Source organism: Felis catus, chromosome B4 (genome assembly GCF_018350175.1).
Source record: "Felis catus isolate Fca126 chromosome B4, F.catus_Fca126_mat1.0, whole genome shotgun sequence".
In the NCBI taxonomy this organism is placed as follows: Eukaryota; Metazoa; Chordata; class Mammalia; order Carnivora; family Felidae; genus Felis; species Felis catus.
The window spans coordinates 136,095,342-136,111,316 of record NC_058374.1 but is presented as its reverse complement, the minus strand read 5'-3'; the positions used below and the strand labels follow the sequence as shown (position 1 = coordinate 136,111,316).

The 15,975-nt window shown below is 58.5% G+C and overlaps 1 protein-coding gene across 3 annotated transcripts in view; it reads left to right on the top strand.

The window, feature by feature from the left end:
• Positions 1 to 15,975, top strand: part of SCUBE1 (signal peptide, CUB domain and EGF like domain containing 1) — a 136,688-nt gene that overhangs the window by 104,961 nt on the left and 15,752 nt on the right. For all 3 annotated transcript variants that reach the window (XM_023257570.2, XM_023257571.2, XM_023257572.2), the window contains 6 exons: positions 1,272 to 1,394; positions 9,674 to 9,793; positions 10,126 to 10,230; positions 11,180 to 11,293; positions 12,123 to 12,260; positions 13,159 to 13,353. In XM_023257570.2, coding sequence (XP_023113338.2) covers positions 1,272 to 1,394; positions 9,674 to 9,793; positions 10,126 to 10,230; positions 11,180 to 11,293; positions 12,123 to 12,260; positions 13,159 to 13,353 — 795 coding nt within the window. The remainder of the gene's footprint in view (positions 1 to 1,271; positions 1,395 to 9,673; positions 9,794 to 10,125; positions 10,231 to 11,179; positions 11,294 to 12,122; positions 12,261 to 13,158; positions 13,354 to 15,975) is intronic.

Here is a 15,975-nt window from a genome sequence, read left to right as displayed (position 1 = left end):
TCAGGCCTGCGGATGGCAGCTCCAGGGGACCTCGGTCCGGATCGGGGATGACTGCCACACAGAGAATCCCACGGGTGGCTCGTTCCAGCGGGAGAGGGTGACGACAGAGAAGGGAGGTGTGTGGAGACGGCGGGGGGACCCTAAAGGAGAGGTGTCTGGCACAAGGTGAAGGAAGCAGGCCAGAAGGATCAGCATGTGCAAAGTCACCGAGGCAGCAGCGAGGGGCCAAGAAGCAGCCGGTAGAGCCCCGTGAGGGAAGGAGAACGTGGTGGGAGACGCAGGCAGGGAGGAGGCAAGGCTTGGTGAGCCCTGGAGGTGACTTGGGTTTTACCCCCAGGGCGATGAGAGACTGTTGGAGGGTTTGAGTAGGGGTGTGACATGGCCATGTCCGTGCAACGAGGTCACTAGCTGCCACGCGTTTGGGAGAGAGGAATCCAGGGCACCAATAGGGAGGCAACTCCAGGCATGGGAGCCAGAGCTCCAGAGCTCGGGCGAAGTGGTGGTGGGGGGGGGGGGGCGTCCAGAGAAGGGGAAGGTTCTAGATGTGCTTAGCTATAGACGATGGGACTTAGAGAGGCGCAGGGCGGCAGGTGAAGGTGGGAAGAGATCAGAATGGCCCCGAGGTCCTAGGGGCCTCACTTCCTGTGACCACACTCCCTCTGCTGGGCGGCTCTGCGGGTGGGATGGGGTCAGACAGCGACATGATCGGGCACAGGGCTGACTCCTGGGGTGGGCTGCAGATTCTTCTGGAGGGACCCCGCAAAACCTGGGCACTAGCTCCCCTGGGCCTGCCACTGCCCAAATCCCGGCCACCCAGATGCTCAGAGCCAGGCACCCCAGTGTGAGTGTGGCCCAGCCCGTCCCCATCTCCGGGGGGGTCTTGGTTCCTTGGTGGTCAGCGAAGGAAGGGCCTCGGAGGCGGCTTCCCTGACACTGGGGCCCGGGGTCCAGGAGGGAGCGGCCCTGGTAAGAGAAGCCTCACGACCCGGCCCCACGAGACCTGCTTGGCACTTTAATTTTGTGCCGCCTCTGCCCTCCCCCCCAGTCTGGGCACAGACGCTCAAGTTCAGCAAACCGCTACGGTCCCCGGCGGGGGAGGGACGTGGGCCGGCGTCCGCGTGTGTGCGCGCTCCCGCGTGTGACGCGTGCGGCCGCACGTCTGCATCCGAGGACGGTGTCGGGCTGTCGTCGGGGTCGGGATCCTCGGCCCTCTCGTCCTGGGCGGCACTGCCCTGCCAGCCTCCCGCCCTCACCCCCACCTGCGCTTGCAGACGTGGACGAGTGCAGCGTGAACAACGGGAGCTGCGACCAGGGCTGCGTCAACACCAAGGGCAGCTACGAATGCGTCTGTCCCCCGGGGAGGCGGCTCCACTGGAACCGGAAGGACTGTGTGGGTGAGTGGGGACCCACGAGGAGGGCCTGGGCGCTGGCTTCCCCCCTTCCACCCGGGGCCTGGGCGGGAGGGGCAGGGGCCTGTCAGGGCGGGGCGAGCCGCACGGGCGACCTCGCCTGGGATGCGGGGCTTGCGGAAGAGGGCACACTTGGGGTGCGTCAAAGGCACAGAAGCGGACCTGCGGGGGGGGGAGGGGTCACCAAGGTGAAGGCCCGGGGCTCAGAGCATGCAGCTTGAGGCCCCCCCTTGTCCTGCCCAGGAAGCTGGGAGAGGGGAGGGGCTGGTTACTCGGGCTGCAGCGGCACCAGGGCCCGGAGGGGAGCACCTGGGCCTTGGCATCCCCGCCACCTGCCCAGGCCACCAGCCCCACAGCGTCCGGCACAGGAAGGGAGGTGGGCTCCCAGAGAGCGTGGGGTTCCCGTGTCCTCCGCTGACTTGCGCCAGAGACGGGGCAGCTCTGGGCTGAACTCTGGACAACCCCCCACATTCTCTGGTTTTACGAGCACATGATTGCCCACTAGGCACCAGGCCTGTTCTGGGTGCTGGGGCCACGGCCCCGAAACGGCTCTCGGATCCCTGCCCCGCGGTGCTCTAACATGCCCGGGGTAGTCAGAGCGAGCCTTTTAAACCTGACTCGGGGTGTGTCCCTCCCTGCTCAGAGCCCTCCAGGACCCCTCTCCAAGCGGAAGCAAAACTGGAGTTCTTAGGGTGGCCCAGAGGCTTCTACACCCTGGCCTGGTGGCCTTCTGCCCTCGCCCTCATTCGCCCCATGCCAGCCTCAGTGACCTCGACCCCCCCAACTGACGTGACTGTGCCCGTGCTCCCCTCTTGGCCTGGAGGCTCCTCGCCCCTGTAGCTGTCTGCTCTGGGCGGCCTTCCCTGAGCACCTCCGCCCCCCTCCCGCCCCCCTGCCTCCCCACTTTGCTTTTTCTGTCATCGGGCTTCCCACCACCAGACGCATGCGCACTTTACGCGGCTGAGCACATATTCCTGTCTTGTTCGCCGCTGAATCCCCAGCGCCTAGAACAGAGCCTGGCAGTTGAAAGTGCTCAGTAAATACTTGCTGAACGAATGAGTGAACGTATTAAAGAATGGATACCGTCACTCGGCATCTGATACCGAAAGGGTGAATGTGTTGCTCGCTTAAGTAAAGAATGCTGTGCTGTTCAGGCAGTCTTGGTGAGCAAAGCGGACCGCTGGTCTCGTCCTGAGTTGCAGGGGGGAGCCCGTTAGGGGCTGTGCTGGAGACGAAGGATTGGGCGGTAAGTGACCCGGGACATGGCTTGTGCTGCGTACTGAGGAAGAATGGGTTGACTCCAGCCTTGGTAGACTGATCACTGAGTGAATCTGCCGCCCGATGGCTGAATCTCCAAGCCTGGGGCGGTCGTGCATGGATTGGCTTTCAGAGACGTGTCTACTGACTGGTTAGGGTCCTGCCAGGCCTGGCGTTTACTTGTTACCAAAGCTGCGGGCCAGCAGGCTTTCCCTAGGGAAGGGGGAAGGGACACTTTTATTCTCAGCACCCTTCCGGCCGCCCCGCCCTCCGTCAGCGCTGCAGGAGAGGCCGCGGGGGCTTGTCTAGGTCCTCACGCTGCCGCCGACCCCCCACAAAGGGTCATCGGGGGTCTGACTGTCTGTCACTGTCAGTCCGTGGGATCTTATCCCGTTCCTGTACCTTAAGTCATCTGCCAGGACCACGGTGACGACGTAGAAGCAGTTAGCATTCTGGACGCTAGATGTGGGGTGACTGACACGAACCAACGTAACCTTGTTGGAAGGTGCCGGAAGGCCCTCCAGACCCGTGATCTAAGAGTTCCCGGGGCTGACCAAGAAAACTGGTTCCACCAACTCCCCGAGGCCACCCTCGGCGTTCAGGCTGCTTTCCCTCATTACCGCAATGGGGGTTGTCCCAGCACCTCTGCTGCCTGTCCAGGTTCAGAGTGAAGGGCTGGCAGTGACACACCCCCACGGTGGCCAAAAGAAAATCCAGGGTCTTCCTGTTACCCACGACGGCTTGCACCGGGAAGACAGACTGGTTCGTCCTGCCCCCCGCACCATGCCGTGACTGTGTTATTGTCACCCAACACGAGGGGCACGTCTTCGATGACCACTTGGAGCTGTCCGATTCCTACTCGTGGGACCGACGGCCTCCATGATCAGCTCCACCAGGTGCTGTTGGTGTCTCTCGGAAGGGTGCTCTAGCTTCAGATGATTCGCAAGAAGGCGGCGTTCACCGAGGGGTGGGGAGAGCCACTCACTCGGGACAGTCCGAGAGCCCCGCAGAACAGTCAGCTTGCGGTCCTGGGTGGCGCTGACGAGCCAGATCCCATACAAGAGATGGGCTCCACCTCCGGGGGGCTGGAGGGATACTGTCTGTGGGTGTTGGGTGGTGATAGCCAGTCGGTTATGTTGCCAGATAGCAGAATCCACCTCTCCCAGCACAAGGGCGTCCTCCTTCTCTTCTCTGTATGGTCTACAAAGAGGGGCGTAATTAACAAGGCACGCGTAACTCACTTTATCCTGCTTTTCGGTATCCGTTTCCCCGGCTATAGTTTGGGAGGACTGATCTCAAGAATTACGATGGTGGCTGTCAGTAGCAAGGCCAGGAGCCAGGCCAGTTATCATTGGCAAAGGAAGCGTGATAGGGTAAATCAAAAGTGTATAACCTTAAATGCATCAGGTGGGAAAGCGTGACCCAAAGACGAAGCCCAAAGGCGTGTAACGGAGTGTGTGGAAAACGGTGGTTGCAAGCATCAGGGAGAACTCATCCCAGTGGTCTTAGGCGAGAGCTTCGTAACCGCTGCTACCTGTCCCGAGCATCTTGGGGTGTCGCTGGTTTGTGTGCAACCAGCTTCTGGAGCTTCTCAGGAACCCCACCCAGTTCAAGAGCTGTCAGTTGTGAACTTTGTAGTAAGTTCTGAAAAATCCACCTCTGTTTTCCCCCAAAGATACAGGGTAAAAAGCCAGTGAACCTTCTGAGTGATTTACGAATAACCCTCCCAGTAAAAAGCTGTCTGCGTATTTCTAAATAAATGAGTCGGAATGTCCCAAATAAGGAACACAAGGTCTAGTATATTTTAGCTCCTACGAGTGCTGGGTTTTTTTCCAACAAGCAACTGCTTTGGTTCATTCAGAAAGGAAACGTGGTTATTATGAGCACACATGTATAACCCATAAAATCCACTTGGGGATGCCCAAGGGGTCCCCGAGGGTTTGGTTCCAGTCCTGCGCTGTCCTGGGAGAGTTTCTCACCACGTCGTCTGCCACCACAGCCGGTTGGTTTGTCCCTACTGAGACGAGCTATCTTGAAGAAAACGTTAGCGCACGTCCATATGAGGCCGTCTGGTGGTTCCAGGGGGCCGTCCTGGCTCGCCAGATGGTACCCTCAGGGAGCTTGCCACACCACTGTCCCGCTTGGCCCCTTTTCAGAGCAGGCAGGCAGGCAAACGTCGTGTGCCTGTGCTGGAATCCCCGCGCCTCTCCACGGATGCGCCTCTCTGCACTGTCGGAAGTCCTGGCCTAGGGATCACGGTCAGAGCAGCCCATTCAGCGTGGTGATCCCGGAAGCATTTCCTCTGACTTTCATCCCTCGTACTGTGGGCCTCCGCGTTTCGGTTACGGGCAGGAAACCTCTCTGTTTCCAAAGCACTGCTAAGTCGAACGCCACAGCTATCCGTTTACCTATCCACCCTTTATCGGTAACAATTCCGCAGGCCCTAGAGCGGGCCACAGGCTTGGCCGCCAGAGCCAGCGTGAGTCCCTTAAGGGCTTGATTCCAGCCCGGACCGTTCTTGTGTGTCCGGCCTTAGTATTGTCTCTCTTCCTTTCGTTTTTTGTTTTTATTTTTTTTTTTAATTTTTTTTTCAATGTTTATTTATTTTGGGGACAGAGAGAGACAGAGCATGAACGGGGGGAGGGGCAGAGAGAGAGGGAGACACAGAATCGGAAGCAGGCTCCAGGCTCTGAGCCATCAGCCCAGAGCCCGACGCGGGGCTCGAACTCACGGACCACGAGATCGTGACCTGGCTGAAGTCAGACGCGTAACCGACTGCGCCACCCAGGCGCCCCTCGTTTTTTGTTTTTATCGACAGCTTTATTGAGATATCATTCCCATGCCATCCAATTCCCCCATTTAGCGCACAGCTCAGCGGTGTTTAGGAGAATCACAGGGCGGTGCAGCCACAGGCCATTTTAGAACGTCTTCATCACTGTCCCGAAAGGAAACCCTGTGCCCATAGCAGTCAACCCCCAGCCATAGGCAACCACCGTCTACTTTTGTCTCTGTGGATTCACCAATTCTGGACACTTGATAAGTGGAATCGTGTGCCATGTGGCCTCTTGCGACTTGTGACTTGTTATTTCATTTAGCCTCATGTTTTCAAGGTTCACCCATGTTGTAGCCTGTGTCACTGCTTTGTTCCTTTTTATTGCCCAGTTATGGTCCATTGTATGGTTATACCACATTTTATTTATCCATTCATCTGTTGATGGGCATTCGGGCTATTTCCAGTTTGGGGCCGTTATGAACAATACTGCTGTAAATAGTCATGTGCACATTTCTGTGTGACCATATGTTTTCACTTTCCTTGTGTATATGCCTAGGGGGAGAATGGCTGGGTCGTGCGGTAACGCTGGGTTTAACTTTTGAGGGACTGCCAGCCTGTTTTCCAAAGAAGCTTCACCATTTGACACCCACCAGCAGTGGGTAAGGTTCCAGTTTCTCCACATCCTCACCCACACTTGTTATTTTCTGACTTTTTGATTATAGCCATCCCCGTGGGGGCAAAACGCTTTCTCATTGTGGTTTGGATTTCCCTGACGGCTAATGGTGTTGAGCACCTTTTCATGTGCTTGTTGGCTGTTTGTAGATCTTCTTTCAAGAAATGTCTATTCAGATCTCTTGCCCATTTTGTAACTGTGCTGTTTGTCTTTATTATTCGGTTATAAGAGATCTACATATAATCTACGTGTATTCTCACCAGATATAGGATTAGCGAGGAATTTTCCCCATTCTGTGAATTGTCTTTTCATTCTCTTGGTGGTGTCTTTTGAAGCACAAAGGCTCGTAAAGCACAATTTTCATAAAGTCCAATCTACCTATTTGTTTCCTTTGGCCACTCGTGATTTGGATGTCATTTTTAAGAAACCACGGCATAATCCAATCTTCGTAAATCCCAAAGATCTACACCTGTTTTCTTCTAAAAAGCTTTAGCATTGTAGCCCTTAGGTCTTTGATCCACGGCGCATTAGTTTTTGTACGGTGTGAGATAGGGATCCAGCGTCATTCTTTTGTGTCTGGATATCCAGATGTCACCGTGCCAGTTGTCGAGACCATTCTTTTTCCCCACTGAATGACTTTGCCATCCTCTTGAAATCGATTGGCTGTAAATGTGTGGGTCTAGTTCTGGACTGTCTTTTCCATTGATCTGTTTGTCTTATGTCTGTAGCCCACTGTCTTGATTAATGTAGCTTTCTAGTAAGTTTTTAAATCATGACGTGAGAGTCTTCCAACTTAGTCTTTTGGTGTTCACGATTGATCTGGCTGTCCTTAAACTTACCTTGAATTTCCATATGAATTTTTAAATCTCTTCATTTTTTAAGACAGGTGCCTTCAACAAACGATATTAAGTCAGGGTTTGGCTTGGAATGTCCAAAAGATCTGTTCTGGATATGAACGCTTCTGAAGTACAGACACCCAAAGATGAGTTTCCTCCTCAGGAAGGGGTAGGAGTTGCTCAGTGGTAACATGAGAAGGATAAAGGAACCAGATACCATAATTAGTTCAGTGACAAGCAGAAAAAATACCGGGTGCTCCCGGTTCACGGTGGGGATCATACTGCATGTGGTACCCTTGGATTAAAGGTGATTCTGGGACAAGACCTAAAGATGCTCCAACTGCTTTAGCCAAGGCCTTGCCCCGAGGCAGGGAGGACACGCCTTGGCCATAGATGTTTGCCATGCTGTTGACCTTGCGTCCTGAGAGCATGGCCTAACTTTTGCGTGTTCATACCAAAAAATACGTATGCGTGTGGCAGTCTGGGAACACTCAGTCTGGACTCTTCCTGGACTCTGTTCCATTTGTTCTACTGATGTTGTGGAAGCTTTGCCCCAGGGATCCTGGTTTTTTAAATCTTTTTAATGTTTATTAATTTTTGAGAGAGGGAGGGGTAGCGAGAGGGAGACAGAGGACCCGAACGAAGCAGGCTCTATGCTGACAGCAGAGAGGACTCAAACTCATGAACCACGAGATCGTGACCTGAGCCAAAGTCAGAGACTTAACCAACTGAGCCACCCAGGCGCCCTGGGGTCCTGTTGGTGAGTCACACGTAATACGGGTATATTAAGGCTCCTATCAGCTATAATTTGAATTATGTAGGAGAATTTTCAGGGACTTGTAAAAGTAACCTCACAGGTATTGTTCAGGTGTATTATATTTAGGCATATTTTTAGCTGGCAGTTCCATTTGTGGAGGAGATCCTGCCCCACTACCCGGGTAGGGGCTTTGACCCACAGAAGGGAGGGCTGTCTTCTGATAACGGCCCCCAAGGAGCGGTCGCAGGTTGGAAGTTGGGAAAGAGCCGAGGCTTGTCAGAGTCTCGCTTCTTGAGTGGTTGATTCAGTAGACCAGAGCAAATCAAGGTCACGGCCGCCACGCCTTCTGCAACTTCTCGCCCACTTTCAGAGCTGTCTCTTCCTACTTCTTTCGTGTTCTCCCACAACCTGACATCCTTACTTTAACGATACTTTTTCTTTCTTTCTTTCTTTCTTTCTTTTTTTTCCCCCCCACTTACCACCGGTCGGTTTGCCTTCCCTCTTGCTTGTTAGGTGGCGACTTTAAGCTTTTCTCTGGGCTTTGGCATTCTGTGATGGTGGTCTCAGTGGTGCACGTGGTGGGGTCAGAGATTCTGCCCACATACAGCTAGTGAGCTAGGCTGCTGCTGCTTCAGGGCGCCAGGAAAGTTCTGGAAGTCCTGGAGCCCTTGGGCCAGAGACGAAGGACTTCTGTACACAGCATGCCAACCAGCAGGAAGAGCACATTTGTGTGGGTTCCCCTTCGCCCACCCCCACGTCCCATCTGCGCCCTTGACGCCGTGCAGGTAGAGACCTTGCATCGCAGCCGAGGGAGGGAACAGAGCCAGCCTGCTGCTTCTCCAGGGGGAGATGTTCCCTCATCCCTGAGGCTGCTGGAGGCAAACACGACCCTGAGAAATTGTCCGGGGACTCTGCATCCTCAGCGTCCCCGCAAGAACACACAGGATGCTCGGGGCCAGGATGGTCTGCCTCTCCCAACGAGCGACCCCCGTGAGGACAAGAAGGCAGTGTTGCCGTTCGCCAGAGTCAGTGACGGTTCCCTTTAGGAATTTAGAGACAGTCCGGGGAACGATTGGGGGCTGACGTCTCCCCTGGAAGTTTGCCGATGCTTGTCCCGCTGCGTGTTAACCAGCGTGAACATCGGTTCTTCTGCAGGGGGTTTTATTTGAAGGTTCTTGATTCTTTGGTCTTGTATTTATTTGGGGTTTTACCTGGAGCGCCAGGGGTTTGTTTGCATTTCTAGATTATTTACTTTCTAAGACTCCTTGAAAATGTTCAGCCACATGTCGGAGACCATCCAGATGGGCAGTTTCCCCTCTCAGCTTATTTTTCCGGCTACGTCCCCTGTTTCAGCCTGTTGGCTGGAGCAGCTCGACCGCTGGTGACAGACACTGGGTGCGACGCTTCCAGACGCGTGTTCATCTCAGCCAGTGGTCACCGACCAGTTTGTTGTCCACGAAATCTGTTCCGATTTTACCGTGGCTGCAGACCTGTCAGTCTCCTGGGAGTCTGGGGACTTTTGTCATCCTCAAAAGATTAAAAATCACATGAGAAACTCTGGGGGGCTTAATTTGGGGGACATCTTTAGACACCTGATGGCCGCATCCAGCGGCTGCCCCGGAGAGGGGCTCCCAGTGACCACGACCTCACGTGCTTCGAGGTCAGTCACTGCCACGAAGCCTGTTCCACTGTCAGCTCTTCCCTTACTCAGAGGGGCACGGGCACCTGCCCTAGAGAATCCAGCCCCGCCCTCCGGCCCAGGCCAGCGGCGTGACCCTTGCCACAGACGGCCTGGACTGGTCAGAGGGAGGACGGACCCTGCCATCCCCCAGCCCCTTCCCACCGAGGTCTGGCCACGGGGCAGAGGTGTGGTGGGAGCCCCTGATGGTCCACGTTCAGGGGCAGGGCCTCCAGAAAGCCTCCACCCTGGCCCCCTCCGACCTGCTCTTATGTCTTCCCTCTCCTCAGAGACCGGCAGGTGCCTTTCCCGGGCCAAAGCCTCAACCTGGGCCCAGCTGTCCTGCAGCAGGGTGGGCGGCGTGGAGAGGTGCTCCCTGTTCTGCCCCGCCCACTCACTCTTCGTGCCAGGTAACCTGAGGCCGTCCCCGGGAGGGGATGAGGGAGTGGGGGGCTCCTTCCCTGAGGTGCAGCCCCTGCTCCCTTCCGTTCTCCAGGAAAGAGCCCAACCTAGGAATGAACCCACCCCCCCCACCCCACCCCCGGCCTTGATCGCCGAGTGATCCCGGCCCACTGGCTGGTTCTCCGGGGGCCACGGCATCCCTCCCTCCCAACAAGTGTGGCGGGCTCGTTCCCGCCCAGCCACTTACCCAGAGCGATCTCTCTGAGACCTCTACGATCAGGGGCCCCTGGCGGGGAGGTGGGGGGCACCCAAGCCCATCTGGCCACCGGCCTCTCCGCAGACTCGGAAAACAGCTACAGCCTGAGCTGCGGCGTCCCGGGTCTCCAGGCCAAGACGCCACAGAAGCGAAACAGCACCAGCTCCAGCGCTGGCCCCAGCTGCTCAGGTACCCCCGGCCTGTCCGTGCTGCCCGTGCCCGGGTGAGCCCTGGACTTGGCGTCCAGCACCACACTGGGGCGAGAGGGAGGGGCGCTGCCCGGGGAAGAGCTTCCTGGCCGGGGGCCTGCCCCGCACGGTCCAGGGTCCTGGGGGGGCTGAGAGCAGTGCTGGGACCTACAAGCAACTGGTCTGCGGGCTGAGTCCCAGCCCAGGGGCAGCAAGCCGCGGAGGGAAGGGCCCTTCCAGCTCGGAGGCTCTGGTTCGCAGCTCCAGTGACCCCGAGGTGCTAGGAGCCTATGGGTCTCAGGCTCCGTTTCAGTGAAGTGACTCACGGGTGCTGTGAGCACGAGGTCCCGGCAGTACTGGAGGCCCAGCCCCCTCCCACGCCCCTTGGGACCCACCAGCCAGGTCCCGGGCGGCCCGGCAGGCGCAGGAGGTTGTCTCCAGCAGCTTTTCCCATTCGGGATGTGGAATTCAATGATATGGGGGCTTCTGTGTGCATTTCACACACACAGGATGTGAGTCTGAGTATCTGCGATTGTAGGATTCTTCAGTACCAGCAGCTGTGGTTGGCTCCTTAAAGGAATCAGCAGTTTGGGGCACCTGTGTTATTCCAAACCCCGCTTCCCTTCGTTGCTTCCCTCTCTTTCCTGTTCTAACCCAACAGCATGAGCCACGTGCCCCGGCCGTGCTGATGGGGGAGGAGGCGGGAGGCCTCCCTCTCCTCCTCCACAGGAGACCCCTGGCTGGGTGGCCCCTGGCTTGAGTTTGACCCCGCCGTCCACACGCCCACCTTCTTCAGGCCTCGCGGGGAGAGAAATGAGGCAGTGGAGGCTCCCCAGCCCCAGCTCCCCGTGGATCTGTCCCACCGGCGGCCCCCTGTGTAGCCCGCGGCCCCACCACCTCCCTGCCTGCAGGAGAGGCCGCCACCAGGGGGGGGTCTGGGCTTTCCCCAGGTGCGCCTGCCTCCATCAGGCAGAAGGCCCGTTTCAAGATCCGAGATGCCAGGTGCCGCCTCTGGGCCCACAGCCAGGAGCCACCAAAGGAGGCCCCGAGGCAGCCGCTGCTGGGTGAGTGGGCGGCCATGGCACTGACCCACACGGGGGTGGCGGGGGTCCCCGTGCCTGGGAGCTGGGAGCCCAGCGGCCAGTGGGGCTGGGCTTCAAGTGTGGGGGCCTCTCCTTGTCCTCCCCATCACGGTCCCTGAGCCCCAGGAGCCATGCCTGAAGCACCAGAGGCAGTGGTGGTGTCCCTCGGGAAGAAGGCGGGCATTTGAGTGGAAAATTCAGGTCCCCCAGCATCCCCGGGGCCCGTTGCCCCTGCCCCACCTGGAGTGGGTTAGATGAGCTCCCCCAGGGCAAGTGCAGCCTGATTGCGTCCAGAAGGCCTCGTGGGAGTCAGGCAGTGGCTCATCCTTGAATGAGGGAGGCCAAGAAGGACGTTCCAGGCTTCTGACCCCAGGGGGGTCAGGGGTTAGTGTAGGGAAAGCCCGACAAGAAGAGCGCAGGCGAAAAGCATCCCAGCTCTGTTTCCACCGAGATTCCCGAACACCTTAGGACTCCTTCCCAAACCTAACAGAGCCCGGCGCTCAAACAGCCCCGACCCGGGCCGGGCCCCAGGGAACTGAGCGGCACGGCTCCACGAAGCGAGTACGCCAGGTGTCTCCGCCTGCAGCGGTTTGACGGACTCAGAATGGCTGGTGCGGGGCCTGGCTCAGCCACCAGCCCCGCGTGAGACCCGGAGCCAGCCTGGCCCTCTCCGGCCTCAGTTTCCCCATCCGCACCACAGGCCGTTAGGCGAAGCGGGAGCCTCGCCGGTGGCGATCTGCGCGCGGGGCTCGGGAGGACCCTGCTTCCTGCCCTGTGCCACCTTTGCCACGGCGGTCCCTTCTTTGTCCAGAAAACTGCCACGTGACCTTTGTGAACTTCAAGTGTGACTCCTCCAAGAAGAGGCGCCGTGGCCGGAAGTCCCCATCCAAGGAGGTGACCCACATCACGGCGGAGTTCGAGGTGGAGGCAAAGACGGACGAGGCCTCAGGTGGGTGAGGCTCCTGAAGGCCGGAGCGGGGACAGAGGATGCGGGGGGCTGGCGGGGTCCGGGCTCCCCCCAGAGCCACGGCTCCTGGACGTAGAGGCCCAGCCAGGCAGATGGGGGGACTGGTGCGGGTCGGCGCCGGGTCCTTAAAACGGCTGCCTGTAGCCCGGGGTGGGAGAGGAGGCCCAGGGCAGTGAGAGGAACCAGACCAAGGTCCTCACGCTAGCAGCACCCCCAGCCACGGGGAGGCCGACGCACACACAAACTACCCGGTGCCAAGGGAGACCCCCGGGGTGGGGGGCACAGAGCTGAGGTGTCTCCCCGAGAGAGGAGCCCGGGAGGTCCTCCCAGAAGAGGCGCCGTGTGAATCAGGGCTTGAAATCAAAGATCCAGTGGAAAAGGTAGCAGGCAATGGCCTTCGGGCAGAGGGAATGGAACGGGCAAAGGCACAGAGGTCAGAGAGAATGGAATGTGTTCAGGAAGCAGCAAGCAGGGCAGGGCAGAAAGTGGAGTCCACGGTGGGTGTCGGAGGACTGGGGGCCAGGGCTGGTGCGGTGGGTGGGGACCCCACCACGAGGGGCCTTGGGTTCAAGGCCAGAGAGCTGGATGTCATCCTGGGAACAGTGGCGGCCTCAAGGCTGTTTGAGTGGCAGGGAGGGGCGCCCGTCCGTGAGCCGTGCCCTAGGGAGGTGACGCATCGCAGTGGCGGAGGCCTGCTGGACGGCCTGGGGAAGGTCCTACCTGTCGGATCCTCCTCCGTCTCCTCATCTGTCAGGTGGACGCAACAAGGGGGCCTGCGGCCGCTGCGAGCCTGTGCCCTCGGCAGAGTCCTGGCAGAGGGGCAGCTCGGGAAGACGCAGTCCCGAGGGGCTGTGAGTGACCGTCCCTCCCGCCCCTGCAGACACCTGCGAGGCCGACTGCATGCGGAAGCGCGCGGAGCAGAGCTTACAGGCCGCCATCAAGACTCTGCGGAGGTCCATCGGCCGACAGCTGTTCTCCATCCAGGTCGCAGGCACAGAGTACGCGATGGCCCAGTGGCCGGCCGAGGGCCCGGGGGCGTGCAGCACGGGCCAGGTGCTACAGGACGGGAAATGCGGTGCGTCCCTGCCCGTGGCCACTGGGATGCCCACTGGGCAAACTCCCTCTGCCCTTCCTTCCACGGGTGGCCTGGGTAAACAGATGCCTCGGGAGGGGACAGTCGGATGCAGAAGCCTGCCAGAGAGAAGCACGGTCGTGCTCGTCATCATGGCTGTCGTTTGAGGAACGTTCCCCTGGTGCCGCCCCCTGGGCAAGGCTCTTGCCGGGCAGACATTTGTACATCTGACCCTCGCCATAATCCTGAGGACGGGTGGGACAGGGAGAGCACAGGCTGGCACGGCCACAGTGAAGGGGCAGGGGGGGGCGTGAGGACAAGTCCGTGTGGCTAGAGAAGGCTTCCCAGCGGAGGCCGCGTAGGAGCTGAGGGCAAAGGAGCAGCAGAGCAAGGATGCACAGGAGGCCGAGGCCGCCCCGAGTGCGGCACCCGCTGCGGGGAGCACCGGCTTCAGGGGGCACCAGCTGCGGGGAGCACCAGCTTCAGGGGGCACCAGCTGCGGGGAGCACCAGCTTCAGGGGGCACCAGCTTCGGGGGCACCAGCTTCAGGGGGCACCAACTGCAGGGAGCAGGCGAGGCCAGGCCCCCAGCGGGAGCTCGGCCAGGGCAGCCAGCTGGGGCCCAGGCCCAGGCCGCAGGTGACCTGACCAAGCAGGGGAGCAGCCTTACCCGCTCTCTCATCAGGAGAAGGCTTCCCGGTGGGAGGACCAGAGAGAGGAGGCCCAGTGGGAGCCGGCAGAGCCTGGAACGGGGATCGGGGCCTGGCAGCAGGCCAGGAAGGAATGAGGCGCATTGCGAGTGCACTCTGGGGGGGGGGCAGCTGTGCGGGGGGGAGGAGGGGAGAGGCTTCCAGGGCACCGTGGGGAACTTGGGGCGGAGGGGCTGGTGGAGACACGTGTTCTGTCTGTCCTCCTGTGCTCAGGCGCATCCAAGTCCTCGCAAAGACGTCGAATGGGCGGTCGGAGCCGGGAATCTGGAGCACGAAGCATAGGCTGGGCCACAGAGATGAATTGGGGAGCCGGTGGAGGAGAGGCGGGGCTTAGGAGCGTGGGGGGAAGGGAGGAGCGGACAGGGAGGGAGGACCACGGCCTTCGTGATGTCACTCTTTTATTTGTAATAGCTCATTCTGAAATCATTCACACGTTCAGAAATATCGCCAGGCAGAACAGGGGACTTCCGTGTTCTCCTCATCCCGATTCCCCCGTGTGCTGCGTCGCGCCCTCTGGGGCGTGTGCGTGTGTGACCCTTACACCACCATCCGGGCCACACACCCGTTACATTTCACCCGCTCTTCCCACAACGCCCCCGTCCTCCACACTTAGCGTCCTGTCTCCCCGGATTCCTTCATTCTGGACCAGTTTCTTGCTCTTTCCCTGCGCCTCCTGCCCCTGCTGTCCCCAAGTGCTACCGGGCTGCGCCCCACGTTTCGGCGACCAGCCCCACTCGCGCTGGACGCCTGCTCTTCAGCGCCCCCGTCAGGAGGCACAGGACACTGACCCCGCCCACGGCTGGCGCCTCCACCTTAATTCACCCTTTTCCTTCTGTATGTAACTGACGAGGGTTTTTCTGGGGATGTAGTCTGAGTTTACACCAACATCCTGCTCCCCATCAGACATCCCGCCAGCCACCAGCCGTCGCACCCGGTGGCAACTCCTGCCAGATCAGCCTCCTCTACAGTGGTTACCAGGCGGTATTCTCTATTCCTGCCGGCCCTTGTCTGTGTATAAGTTAGCGTTCTCCCGTAAGAAAGAGCTTTGCTTCCCCCCTCGTTTATGTATCTGTCTGCGTGTCCGCGTGGCTGTGTATTTATGTCAGTGCGGACTTAGAGATTCTTCTTTTACCCAAGGGGTTGTAATCCATTCCTAACGTTATTTAGCTCAGTGCTCGGATCATCCCCATTGTAGCCAATAGGTGCCCCGTCAGGCTGGCTCCCACGTCCTTGGGACGTGCCCCATGCCTCTGTCACTCACTGAGGATTCTCTGGCACAAAACCTGGACTTTCCCTGCCCCTTTGGAATCGGTCAGGGCCCCTGGACCCCTAAAGGAGAAAGAGGATATGGAAAAGCCAAAGGTGGGGTACTCATTGCTTCTGGAGCGTCATTGCTTCTAGGCCCTCCCACTGGACGGAACTAGAAAGCATAGGTTTCTATATGTGTGCAAATACACACGTACATTAGCATATGGATACATTTACATAGATACAGATGTATACACCAGAGTGCACGTGCGTGCACGTGTGTGTGTGTGCGTGTGCATGTGCGTGTGTGTGTTTTATAAAACCATGAGTTCACACCCGTTCAACTGAACCTCCAGTTCAGTTTCTCAGGGTTCTTTCTTTTTTTTTTTTTAATTTTTTTTTCAATGTTTATTTATTTTGGGGACAGAGAGAGACAGAGCATGAACGGGGGAGGGGCAGAGAGAGAGGGAGACACAGAATCGGAAACAGGCTCCAGGCTCTGAGCCATCAGCCCAGAGCCCGACGTGGGGCTCGAACTCACGGACCGCGAGATCGTGACCTGAGCTGAAGTCGGACGCTTAACCGACTGCGCCACCCAGGCGCCCCTCTCAGGGTTCTTTCTAACCTTCTTTCTTTTTTTTTTTTTAACCTTTATTTTTTTTTTATTT